The following is a 14,462-nucleotide window of genomic DNA, read 5'->3' as shown; positions in this document are numbered from 1 at the left end:
ATCGAGGTAAGTGGCGTGTCTAACTCTGGCTTGAGGGAATAGGTATTATGTGTTTATTTGCTACGTGTTTGGTTGTTAAATACGATGTATAGGTGAGGTGACGAGCATCTATGTGTCGTTGTCGAGTCATAGCATGCGAGTGAAATTCTATTCTTGTCTATTTGTAGCCTTAAATTCTGCTATCCATGCTTAGCAGTTTATTTGAAATGTTGGGTGACTTATATCTGGTTTCACTGAGATTTGGTAACTTTCGAATATTGATTCAAGGTTGAGGTTACATTGTGCTATTGATTATGGGTAAAATACTGGTTTCTTTGTGATACTCCTATCTATCCATTGTTATTGATTCTGTGATTTGTGAGGAGGAGTGTAAAGCACGAAGGGTGATGCCGTGCATGCATTATTTATATTGTGAGGAAGAGTGTAAAGCACGAAGGGTGATGCTGTGCCGTGATATGTGAGTGTTAATGCACGAAGGGTGATGTCGTGCCATGATTTGTGAGTGATAAAGCATGAAGGGTGATGCCGTGTATATTATGAGAGGTTTAATGCACGAAGGGTGATGCCGTGTTGCTATATTTATTTATTTGGTGAGGTTGAGAGTAAAAGCACGAAGGGTGATGCCGTGCAGCTTTCCTTTGCTGTTTTATTTGCTCAATTCGTTTAAGGATTTTTGGTTTAATTATGTCTTTTCATTATTCTCACTCTTTATATTGTATTCCCTCACTGTATGTCCTCTTCCCATTATTTATGTGTTATTTCTTTATTTACTGTTGTTGCCACTAGCATGATTATACTGTTCAACTTATATGTGGGTGTGTTGTCCTAGCCTCATCACTACTTCACCGAGGTTAGGCTCGACACTTACATGTACATGGGGTCGGTTGTACTAATACTGCACTCTGCACTTTCTGTGCAGATTTTGGTACCAGCTCAGGTTGATCGAGATTTTGCTATTGGTCTGCTATCCTGAGACTCAAGGTAGATCTGTTGGCGTTCACAGACCTTGAAGTCCCCGTCTATTTTTTATGTCCTACTGTTTTCTTTCATTCAAACAGTTGTATTTCTTTTAGACTATTATTTGTAGTAAATTCTAGAATGCTCGTGAATTGCGACTCCAGATCCGAGTGGTATTAATTAATACAGTTTTATAATATTCTGCACTTATTATATTTCATCTTAGTTAATTATTGTTATTTACTGAATGGAAATAAGGAATTGATTTAATGATTCTCTAACGTTGGCTTGCCTAGTAAGTGAAATGTTAGGCGCCATCACGGTCCCTTTGGTGGGAAATTTTGGGTCGTGACAAATGGATGGATTGCGGGGTCATGTGTTATATCAGTTTTGTCCTGAAATGTATATATGTGGTACTGAAAGGTTCCCCAAAAATTTACACATGTTTAAGGCCGGAGATTTTGTAGAGGATAAGGTTGGGACTTGCGGTATGTCCGCCTACTTAATAATCCTATACTTCAGTACCAAAGTAGTTAGAGAAACAACTTTAAATTTACAGAATGTCTACTCAGTGTGGACGTCATGGTTGCGGATTTTGGGGTGCTTCGGAGGAAGTACAGTGGTTGACGAGATTCTGGACTATGTGGTTCGTGCCAAGATTTGCCTGTATGGAGCTCTACTTTTTGTGATCGTTGTGTATAAATAGGGGTAAGGGTTACCCCAAAGAAGATTCGAAGAGTATGTTAAGAAATGGGTCAGCTCAATAGTGTTGAGTCAGTATAACAAAAGAAGAAATTTCCCTTGGGAGAGATAATTCTCCACAGGTGTCCGTGGCAAGCCTATGAAGAGGGCAGACTAGCCAATGCAACACTGCCCACTTGGCTCACTTTTCAGAACACTTTTGAAAGAGTTTGTTTCCCGGACTCTCCGTAATGCGTGGCGCATAGGGTTTGAATGGTTGTGTCAAGTCACCATGACGGTGTCATAATATGCCATCAGGATCAATAAGTTAGCCCGTCATATTCCTACTTTGCTTCCTACAGCCAGAGAGCAAGTCCACAGACTCATTAAAGGACTCAATTATGATCGTAAAATTTTGTATGACTCGGGAGCTACAGGCTGATACTTAATTTCCACTAGTTGTAGAAATTGCCAAGATATTAGAACGTGTTCGGGGTGAGGAAAAAGGAAAATAAGGAGACCAAGACATCTCGAGGTTCTGGGGGATTCAGTGGATTCTACTCTGCGAGTATAAATCATTATGGCGGGGGCTCGGGCAGTCGGCCAGCCCAGTTCATACATCGGATTAATCGAGGTGCTCCAGTAAGTTCTTTTAATGCACCACTGACATAAGTGTCCTACAATGGTTATTCCAGTTATCTGGCACAGACTCCGTATGAGCAGCCAAACCCGCAAATGGGTTATTATGAATGCGGTGATACTAGGCACATCATGAGAAAATTGTCCCAGACTTGGGAGAGACATATTTCATCAAAGCACTCAGACTATGTGCTCCATTGCAGTTACTACACCACCCACACGACCAGTTAGAGGTGGAGGACAGGCGGGTAGAAGGCGTCCAAGAGTTGGAGGCCCAGCTGTTGAAATATTTATTTTATGATATGGCAGAGGTCGCTACATTAGATGGTGTTGTTACAGGTACAACCTCGATTTAATATAAAGGAATAATTTCCCTAACTTGATTCGGTTCTGAGTATCGAGACGAGTCCTCTTATTGTGAATTATATGCCCTACCGGTGTGGGGTTCATTATGTGTTGTGATTTTGTGTAACCGAAATTATTTAAAAGGAGAAAGTGGAAATTTTTGATTGGCACGATGTGCATATTACTTGTGATTCAAAATTGAGGACGAGATCCTCGCATTTTAATATAAAATGATATGTTTAAACCGGGCTACGAGCTGCGGTGGAAGTTATATAAGGACGAGATCCTTGTGAGGAAAATTCTTGTGTTTAAGTTCTACCTTATGAAATTAAATTTGTACTATAGCAATAATAGGGAGTCATGCGTGTTAGGCTTATTTGAAAACTCTTGTATGAAATTCTTTGTGCATACTTGCCAAATTTATTTTGTAATTATTGAGTTTTAAGCTACGAGGTAGGTGCCTGCCCAGGTGGCGTTAAATGCGACTCGTTAATTCGGGTAAATAATTACGAGGTCTTCATGCCTCATATCTCGTTATCAGTATTGTGAAGGTTTGAAACAAGATTTTTGTTAACATGGAGTTAATTGACGATTCTGTAATTGATTATGAACAACTATTAAGACCAGATTGACCCAGAAGGATGCCCCATCTAGATGGTCAGATGAGTGTGAGTTGAGCTTTCAGGAGCTCAAGACTGCTTTGACTACGGCATCAGTGTTGGTATTACCCATAGGTTCAAGATATTATACGGTGTATTGTGATGCATCTCGTGTTAGGCTTGGTGAAGTATTGATGCGGGATGGCAAGGTGATTGCATATGTGTCGCGGCAGTTGAAAGTTCACAAGAAGAATTATTATGTTCATAACTTAAAATTAGCAGCCATTGTTCATGCGCTAAACATTTGGAGGCATTACCTTTACGGTATCTCGTGTGATGTATTTACTGATCAACGTAGTCTACAGTATATGTTCAAACAAAAAGATCTCAATTTAAGGAAGAGAAGATGGTTGGACCTGTTGAAGGACTATCATATCTCCATTTTGTATCACCCCGGAAAGGCCAATGTGGTGGCCGATGCTTTGAGTAGAAAGGCTGTGAGTATGGGCAGCCTTGCGTATATTCTGGTTGGTGAGAGGCCGTTAGCTGTAGATGTTCAGACATTGGCCAATCAGTTCGTGAGGTTAGATGTTTCAGAATCCAGTCGGGTTCTAGCCTGCACGGTCACTCGGTCTTCTTTATATGAACGCATCAGAGGGCGACAGTATGATGATCCTCATTTGCTTGTCCTTAAGGACACGGTGCGGCACGGTAGTGCCAAGCAGGTTGATGTGGGAGATGATGGAGTTCTGCAGATGCAGGGTCGTATTTGTGTTCCTAATGTGGATGGGCTTCATGAATTAATTGTTGAAGAGGCCCACAGTTTCCGGTATTCTATTCATCCGGGTGCCACCAAAATGTATCAAGATTTGCGGCAACATTATTGGTGGAGGAGAATGAAAAAGGATATAGTTGCATAAGTAGCTCGGTGTCTGAATTGTCAGCAAGTTAATTATGAGCATCAGAGACTTGGTGGTTTTCTTCAGAAGTTAGAAATTCCTGAATGGAAGTGGAAGCGTATCACTATGGATTTTGTTGTTGTGCTCCCACGGGCTCAGATAAAGTTCGACGCAGTATGGGTCATTATGGACAGGTTGACCAAGTCGGCACATTTCATTCTGGTAGCAGTTACCTATTCTTCAGAGCGGTTAGCGGAGATTTACATCCGCGAGATTGTCCGTCTTCACGGTGTGCCCGTTTCTATCATTTCTGATTGAGGTACACAGTTCACCTCGCACTTATGGAGGGCTGTACAGCGTGAGTTAGCCACGCGGGTTGAGTTGAGTACAACATTTCATCCACAGACAAACGGACAGTCAGAACGCACTATTCAAATATTGAAAGATATGCTTCGCGCTTGTGTTATAGACTTTGGAGGTTCTTGGGATCAGTTCTTGCCACTTGCAGAGTTTGCCTATAATAACAGCTACTAGTCGAGCATTCAAATGGCTCCATATGAAGCATTATACGGGAGACAGTGTCGTACGCCAGTTAGCTGGTTTGAACCATGAGAGGCTCGGTTGTTAAGTACTGATTTGGTACAGGATGCCTTGGATAAGGTCAAGATTATTCAGGATCGACTTCGCACAGCTCAGTTTAGGCAAAAGAGTTATGCCGACCTTAAGGTTCGTGACGGTGCATTCATGGTAGAAGAAAGAGTATTGCTCTGAGTTTCACCTATGAAAGGTGTAATGAGATTCGGAAAGAAGGGCAAGTTGAGCCCTAGGTATATCGGACCCTTTGAAATTCTTGAAAGGGTGGGTGAAGTAGCCTACAGGCTTGTACTACCACCTAGTTTATCAGCAGTTTATCCGGAATTCCATGTATCCATGCTCCGAAAATATCATGGTGATCCGTCCCATGTGTTAGACTTCAACTCAGTTCAATTGGACAAAGATTTGACTTACGAGTAGGAGCCGGTGGCTATTCTATCCCGGCATGTCCGTCAGTTGAGGTCTAAGAGTTATCCTTCAGTTTGGGTACAATGGAGAGGTTAACCGATTGAGGAAGCTACCTAGGAGTACGAGTCATACATGCGGAGTAAATATCCACACTTATTCACCAGCTCAGGTACTTTTTCTAACTTCGTTCGAGGACGAACGTTTCTTTTAGAGGTGGAGAATGTGATGACCCAAAATGTTATCTTAAAATCTAATAATTAATTATGTGTTCTAAGACCTTGAAAAGCACTATTTGTCACTCCTCTACTTGCGTGCGAAGTCCGTAAAATTTTCTGGAATGTTTTTATGTGAAAAATGGATTAAAATGTGAACTAGAGCCTTAAAACTCAACTGAGTTGACTTTGGTCAACATTTTGAGCAAACGGACCCGGATCAGTATTTTGACAGTTCCGATAGGTCCGTATCGTGATTTGGGATTTGGGCGTATGCCCGGAATTTAATTTAAAGGTCCCTAGCTCAAGTTATGACCATTTAACTGAAACTAGTAATTTAAAGGCTAAAGATTTCTAAGTTTGACCACGGGGTTGACTTTTTGATATCGGAGTTGGAATCCAGTTCTGAAATTTTTTATAGCTCCGTTATGTCATTTATTACTTGTGTGCAAAATTTGAGGTCAATCGGACTTGATTCGGTAGGTTTCGGCATCAAATGTAGAAGTTGGAAATTTCATAATAGACTAAGGTTTCAAGTGAGTTCGCACAAGACCTAACTTCAAATGAGCATACCTCTCTTGATATGAAGATTTATATGGTGTATTATCTATCAAAAGAAATTTCTATGTGTCTAGTTTCCAAATCTTCAAACCGTTCGTCATTTGGACATTCCTACAAGAAGTTATGACCAAATTACCAAAGGCTGTCAGAATACGATTATGCGACCAATTATGCGACCATTATGCGATCGCAAAATAGTTATGCGACCGCAAACTGGTCGTAAAATGGTCCAGAACAGCCCAGTTTCGGGCACCGATTTGTGCGATCATTGTGCGAACCACACACCAATTTTGCGGTCCATTGTGCAACTGCATAACTGAGTTCGGAAGGTTAATTTTCCTATTTTCATAACCCGACCCCATTTTGATAAATAGGCTTTGGGGTTTATTTTGGAGCAATTATCTGAGGTTTTTTAGAGAGAAGTGAGAGTATTCTAGAGAGAGGAAGTAGATGAAGTGTTTTGTTCATCAAATTCTTGTTCAAGCCTTAAAATCCAACAAGAAATCCCTCAAGTTCTTCATCAAAGAGGTAAGGTTCTAACCCCTAATCTTCAATTTCGAGTTTGGGTAATGATGGGTGATTAAGAGTATGATTCTTAGGATAAGTGTTCCTTATCCTATATTGATTATATTTCATAATTCCATACTCATTTACATCATGAATCGGTAAATTTAGAGAAGAAAAATTAGATTTTTATAAAATCTTCCAAAAACGAAAATTTAAGATTTGAAGGTCCATTTGATATCGGAATTGGATAATTTTTGTATGTTTGAACTCGTAGCGGAACGGGTGTTTGGATTTCGCGAGTTTTTCCGGGATTTAAGATGTGGGTCCCACTGTCGAATATTTAAATAAATTTTGAATTTTTATCCCAAAAATTAGTAAATTCATATGGAATTAATTCCTATAATTCGTATTGAGTATATCGAATTATTTGTGAATAGATTTGAAGCTTTTGGAGACAAATTTAAAAGGAAATGTTGTGGTCGAGTAATTGATTGGAATTTGCAAAGCGAGGTAAGTCTCGTGGTTAACCTTGACTTGAGGGAATAGAACCCTTAAATTATTTGTTATGTGAAATGCATGTGAACGACTACTAGGCGAGGTGACGAGTGTCTATACGTCGTCAAATTAATTGTTTGCCTACTTACTTGAAAAATCATAAATTATTTTAAATCATAAATTATTTTAAATCATAAATTAATTGTTTTAATAATTGTTTCTCTCCTATTCTTTGTCAAATATTAATTCTTGAATTCCTGCATTAATTATTACATGCTATTTAAATTATGTGTCTTAATTGTTATTTGACATTTAGCATATTAAATATTAAATTGCCTATTTTCTCTTTGATTTCCATAATAACTTGCTATTTGTCATTGTTTGTTTCATAATTAAATCATAATTATTGTATGCTTGTTGTCTTATAATTTTATATTAATTGTTGCATTTGTTGAGGAGATTTCTTCTATAAGAATTGGTAAATGAATATATTGGAGGAGCGAGTTGCACGCCACAACAGGATTGAATTGGTAAATGTATATATTGGAGGAGTAGGTTGCACGCCACAAACAGAATGGATCGAAATGAATATATTGGGGGATCGGGTTGTAACAAACTTATTAAAAAGTCCATATTGGAGGATCGGGTTACACGACGCAATAGACTTATTAAAAAGTCCATATTGGAGGATCGGGTTGCACGCCGCAACAGACTTATTAAAAAGTCCATATTAGAGGATCGAGTTGCATGCCGCAACAGACTTATTAAAAAGTCCATATTGGAGGATCGGGTTGCATGCCACAATAGACTTATTTAAAAGTCAGTATATACTTGATTAAAAATAATTATATGAGAGGATTGAAAATGATTATACTGTGGAAGCGGTTAGGTCGCTATAACGGAAATTGGTTGAAATAATAATGGATTATGACTGCTGAGTTGGCTTCAATTATTATAAATGAGTTACCTGATTTATTTCTATTATGTTGTTGCTAATAATATTGCGTAAAGGTTAATGTAAGTGAACCGCCTTAGCCTCGGCACTACTTCGTCCAGGTTAGGCTCAGCACTTACCAGTACATGGGGTCGGTTGTACTGATACTACACTCTGCACTTCTTGTGCATATTTCGGAGTTGGTCCCAACGGCGTACCATAGACTTGCTCGGATTTCAGCTACTCAGAGGAGACTTGAGGTATAACTGCACGACGTTCGCAGTTCTGAAGTTCCCGTCTACTTAATTTAGTTGTGTGCTTGTTTTCAGATAGCTTTATTTTATTCAGACCTTTATTTGTATTATTCTAGAAGCTCGTGCACTTGTGACACCAATTCTGGGATGGTATTTAGACACTGTTATTTTTTTTATGGATTATTCACTACATTTCAGACTTTACTTCCGCATTTATTTTTATGTTATTAATAAATTTAAAAAATTATTTTAAAATGGATAATATTATTCTAATATTGGCTTGCCTAGCAAGTGAAATGTTAGGCGCCATCATGGTCCGAAGGTGAGAATTTCGGGTCGTGACACCTAATGCAACTAGACGAAACATATGGGGTAAGTAAATTTGATACAATTGATACACTTGCTCTTGTATCAATAAACTCAGGTGAATCAATTGAGGTTTTCGAACCGGAAAGAGATTTGATTATTTCAAAAACTAATCAAAGAGAGGTCATGGCTGGACAAGTATATAAGGATAAGGCCACATTGAAGGCGGTGATGGAGGAATATGCAATTGCTGAAAGGTTTCAATTCCGGGTTGATAGGTCTAATGCTATCAGGTTCGAGTGTTCTTACTTTTAACCTCTTCACCAATATGTTGTATTCAACTGTATGGATATGTATTCTGGCTAGTTGTATAATGTATTCATGGTAGAATTTTAAAAAATACAGGATGTATAATGTTGTATTCATAATATATGCTTTCCTTAATGCTATGTTTCTGTATTAGTGTTTTTGTAATTGAGTGTTTTGAAACATTTATATGAGAACTTAACTATTTATATTAATGTATGTTTATACATTTATTTTATGCAATGTATTCAAAAAAAATTATAGTATATTCAATAGACATACATTGTATTTCGTTGTATGTTTTTATATACAAAAATTGTTGGCAAATGAAAATGTTGTGTGTATGTAGCCAAATCAGTTGTAGGATCTGTTTATATTTTATATCCATACATAACCAATCGTATGTATAACACAAATGTATTTGCAGCTATACATTGTTATGTATTTCAGAGGATTGTGAATGGAGATTTAAGGCTTCTAGTATTAACAAATCATAAATATTCAAAGTGAGGGAGTTCAATGATAAGCATACACGTCCGTTGAAGGATAAGGTGTATGAGAAACGTCAAGCAACTAGTAGATTGATTGGTGGTATGATTAGGTCCGAGTTTACTAATCATAAGAGGAAATACACGCCAAAGGATATAATTGATGATGTGAAATCAGACTTTGGTGTAGATGTTAGTTACATGTTGGCATGGCGCGCTAAAGAAAAGGCAGTGAATGTTTTGAGAGGCGAACCAGCTGATTCATACAATAAATTACCAGGGTACTTGTATACACTAGATATGACATATCATGGTTCGCATATTAGAATGGTAAAATCACCGAAAAATGAGTTCATTTATTTGTATATATCATTGTATGCTTTTATAAAGGGGTTCAATTTCTGTAGACCCATCGTGGTTGTGGATGGCAGCCACCTAAAATCGGCATACACAGGGACATTTGTCTCGGCTAGCATGTTGGATGGTGTAGGTGAGTCAGTTAAAAAACAAAATATATACGGATTAACATAAAATATTGTAATTTGACTTCTTAATACAACTTGAATGAAATTATTTTTATATGTATGCATTTATATTTACTGGACATATATTTCCACTAGCATATAGTGTTGTTGATTCAGAGAACGATGCTGCTTGGTTGTGGTTCTTTGAGCAATTCAAGGTAGCTTATGGTTAGCGGAAAAACATGTGCATCGTTTCAGATAGGAATGAGAGCATCATCAAATCTGTATCGAGAGTGTATCCTACGGTACCCCATTTTACTTGTATATGGCATCCATGGAACAATGTATATAAGAAATTCAAAAAGAGTCATGCAAAGTTGAGCGATGTATACTTCTCGATGGCAAAAGCATACACTCAGGATGAATTTGATAGTCTAATGAAAAAGGTGGAGAAGGTAGATATTCGGGTGAAAGAATACTTGGAATTAGCTTGATACGAAAAGTGGGCTAGGTTGTATGCACCTGTTAATCGAGGATGGACTATGACGTCAAATATTGCTGAGTCAATCAATTTCGCACTTGTATCAGCAAAAGAATTGCCAATATACGACTTCCTAGAAGAAGTTAGGAAGATGTTTGGACGTTGGAATTGTGGCAATCGAAAAGAAGCTTCACACACGTACACAACGCTTGGGAAAAAATACCAGGAGATCCTTACTTTGAATGAGGCACTGTCTACACGCATGATTGTAAGCTTTTTTTTTTTGCTATAAATCCTTGCATCATGTATTTATGCTTGATACAATCTCTACTATTAACATATTGCCTACTTTTATTATAATAGCACTTGTGCAAGTATTCTGTTTTATGAAACGGTTGTAAAAACTGCTTATTATATGTTGATAATACATGTTACTACAACTGTATTTCATTGGTTGTATTCAATAGTTTTGTTTTTGTATTGACAGTATTTTACTGTATTTCACAAATAAATGTATTCACTTTTAATAGTCTGTCTGTTAAAATAGTATTTTTATTTGGTGTATTTTAAATGTATTTTCATTATATACATGTATATTATATGTCATTGTATTTCATACATACGTGTATTAAATTTAATATTCTGTCAGATAAATATTTGTTGACATTCAGTGTATTTTAAATGTATTTTTATTGTATACATGTATACTGTATTTAATACGTTTGGTCTTTGATATATACATGACTTTTACAAAAATCCACAGCTTATATTTCTTTGTTTAATGTAGGTTGTACCATCGACTTAACACTTGCATATGGTGAATGATGAAGGAAGGCATTACACCATTTGCCTCCTAGAGAAAAAATGCAGTTGTGGGCGGTTCCAAGTTGATGAATTACCATGCCCACATGCTTGGGCTGTCTTGAAAAGCAAGTTTCTAATGCCTGAAGATTATTACTCGGACTATTACAAATCAAAGTCTGTTGTAATGACATACGAGGTGCCCATGTATCCACTGCCCGACCAAAGTGAATGGAATATACCAGCACATATATTAGAGGAAGTTGTCTTACCACCCAAATGGAAAAGACCTCCTAGAAGGCCAAAGAAGAAGCACGATAAGCCGTTAAGTGAATTATTTCAGAAGAAAAATCAGCATTTGTGTAGTATATGTGGGCAGGGAGGACATAATAAGCATAATTGTAGAAATGCTCCACGTAGGAATTAGTTCATGTTCTGATTTTAATTACTGCAATAATGATATGTCATACATATTTTCAAGTGTTATATTACATATTGATTTATTGGTGTATTGGATTCTTATGGGATGAATTTTTTAAGTTCAGATTACTAAATTGAATGATATAATTTTTTTTTGGTATCTTTACAAATTGATTTATATTCACTTTACATGTATTAGGTAAAGTGAATACATGACTTGTAATACAAATTTACTGCTGAAACATAGTGAAGCTTGAGATAAAGTGAATATAACATAATATATCAATTAACAGCATAACTTAAAGGCTATTATGTATTCATTCATTAACATCTTAAAGACAAAAAATGCATTCATGTATTCAAAAAATAAAAAAGGTTAAGTAAAACCATCATGTATTCAATAATAAGCTTCACAAAAAATTCGTTTTACAGAAAACTATTCTAAAACTATCTTCACATAAGTACCTGAATCTGTGATTTGCCTAACAATCTTTGCGGGTGCTTCATTGTCACTTATGGCATCGACGTCTATCTTCCGCATAGCATAGTCCCAAAGGAGGGCACCATATCTTTGACGAAGTAAATTGGCATCAAATGTTGTGTGTGGAACCAATCCATAAGTGCTCAAATACTCTGCATATGCCGCGACATGCAACCCACAATTCCTGAAAATGTAGATTGACACAGTTAAATATAATTCATATATTTAGTGTTGTAAATGATACAAGAATATGAAAAATGATTGAATTCATACATCCTCCCAGCTTTTTGTTGAGGCACATTCGAAATAAAAACAACATCAAAGGGCTTAGTTTGTGCCTTGTCATTGTATGCTGGTTCAAGAGACCAATCTATGCCTTGCTTATCTCTGTAAAAACCATTGATCGATAGGTACATATGTACAAGCTTAGCAAGCTTATCTATATCAGAACTCACATAAGCATCATGACCTGCTGATCGGTAGGAGTCATATACATTAATACATCTTTCCTTAAATGAGACAACTGCCAATATCCAATGAAGTTTGTCCTTCAAGTTGACTGGTATCAAGACATTGTCAACCGTATGCCATGGTACATTAGCTAGCAATCTGTAGCCCCTTATGTATTCACATACAACATCTTCCTCATTGGCTACACTTGCATCATTATACTTGTCGAAGATTTCAGCAATTCTTATTTTAAATATACAATCAATAGTGGTATATTTGAATGTGGTGGTTTGGTTGTACTTGCCCTTCTTTCTCAGGTAGTAAAATATGACATCAATATGCTGTATATAAAATTGAATACATAGCGTTAGTACATTGAATTAAAAACAAGAAAAACAAACTTCATTGAAGAAACTAAAAATATACATGTATTGTATATTGAAGAAACTGAATATAGAACTCAATACAATGAATTCATTGATTACAAACATACTGCAATACTTTGGGAATAACGTAACACACTGCTGAAAACAAATTGCTAGATAAAATATTGAAACACAGTGAAGTATGAGATAAAGTGAAGTCATTGAATATAGTGCATACAGTTAAACTACGCTGAATACATTAAATACAATGAAAGTAGAGAAACACTAAAATACAGTGAATACAATATTTTACTGTATTTCTGTTAATATATAATACATCTGAATACATTGTGATCAAAAACGTGAATACAGTGAATCCAGAATTTGTATGACAAGAACAAAAGAGTGAAACATAAATTTTGACAAACCATGTGTAAAATATGTAAATAAACTGAATGTACAAGGGTTATATCTTACATCATCATTCCATAGTTGACCGTCTAATGATAGTAGGTAAAATTAATTTTTTGAAGTGACTTCATGAACTCTAAAATCCAACGGTATAGGGAGTGTTGACTTGTGTTTCTTGTACTGGTCTTCCTTATCCTTTCTACAAGGATTTGGAAACAACATTATAATCATATTATAAAGGGTAAAACCATACATTATAGATCAAAAAAAGAAACTTACTTTTAATCATGTTTAGCAAGCAGACCATCACGAATTCATTTCTCGAATTCTTGAATGACTAAAGTATGATGTGCCCCCGATATTAAATCATCTTCAAAGGGGTATTTTTTGTCAAATATGGGAGTCAACTTTACTGAGGTACTTGTAGTTCATTGGCATCATTAATAGCGATATTTAATTATAGTTAACATGGGAAAATATATCATAACTTTATAAAACATAGTTTTTGTATAAACATTTACTAACCGGCCGAGTCGAAGTTTGACTCGTAAGGCGAAAAATTCCATCGAATTGGACGTCGAGTCCTATGAGAGGGTAAAGGCATTGAATCAACAAGTTTTGCTGGTTGATGTATCACAATTCTAGTCTCTGGAATTTGACTTGGAAGGTCCTCATCCGCCAACTCAAATTATGATACATGTATTTCTCTGGATACATCCTCACCAATTTTAGGTGGTATGATACATGACATCTCCAATGCTGTAGGCCCCTCATTTCTTACTTCACCACAGACAGGATTATCCTCTGTAGATGCATTTAATGTGTCTCCAGTTAAAATAGCATGTGGATGTTCATCGACATGAATGTCGGTGTTCAACTTTCTTTCTATAACCTTAACATACACCCAATAGAATACATTAATATAGCATATATTTTAAAGAATTGTATTTATCAGATTAGATTAAAAATATTTCTTCACAAATTCATAGTATGTGTACAGACTTGTATTATGTCAATGTATTCACATGTATATGAGTGTATTCTGAATCATGTTTGTTGCTGTATACATGATTAAACTAAAGAATAGTAAAAGTTATTTTACAATATGTATTTAGAAAATCATGAAAACAGATATAACAATGTATTTACATGTATATAAATGTATTCTGAAACATGTATGTTGTTGTATACATGATTAAACTGAAGAATAGTAAAAGCTGTTTTACAATATGTATTTAGAAAATCATGAATACAGATATAATACTGTATTCACATGTATATAAGTGTATTCTGAAAATCATGAATATAGTTATAGCAACATATAAATACAATGATTACACATGTATCACTATACTACATATATACTAAAGAGGTTAAAAAATGTTAACCTCTGAATTCTCCCCA

General features: G+C 36.2%; 1 protein-coding gene across 1 annotated transcript; it reads left to right on the top strand.

Annotated features, from left to right (window-relative positions):
• The first annotated feature begins 10,944 nt into the window (after positions 1-10,944).
• On the top strand, positions 10,945-11,358 carry LOC104096182 (uncharacterized). The gene has a single exon (XM_009602508.1). The coding sequence runs from the start codon at positions 10,945-10,947 to the stop codon at positions 11,356-11,358; it is 414 nt and encodes a 137-aa protein (XP_009600803.1).
• The last annotated feature ends 3,104 nt before the right edge of the window (positions 11,359-14,462 follow it).

This window comes from Nicotiana tomentosiformis, chromosome 5, assembly GCF_000390325.3.
Source record: "Nicotiana tomentosiformis chromosome 5, ASM39032v3, whole genome shotgun sequence".
Classification (NCBI taxonomy): domain Eukaryota; kingdom Viridiplantae; phylum Streptophyta; class Magnoliopsida; order Solanales; family Solanaceae; genus Nicotiana; species Nicotiana tomentosiformis.
This window is presented reverse-complemented; position numbering and strand designations above follow the sequence as displayed.

What these genes read in the sequence shown, in the direction of transcription:
- LOC104096182 (XM_009602508.1), top strand. Translation starts at nt 10,945, where the DNA reads ATGGTGAATGATGAAGGAAGGCATTACACCATTTGCCTCCTAGAGAAA.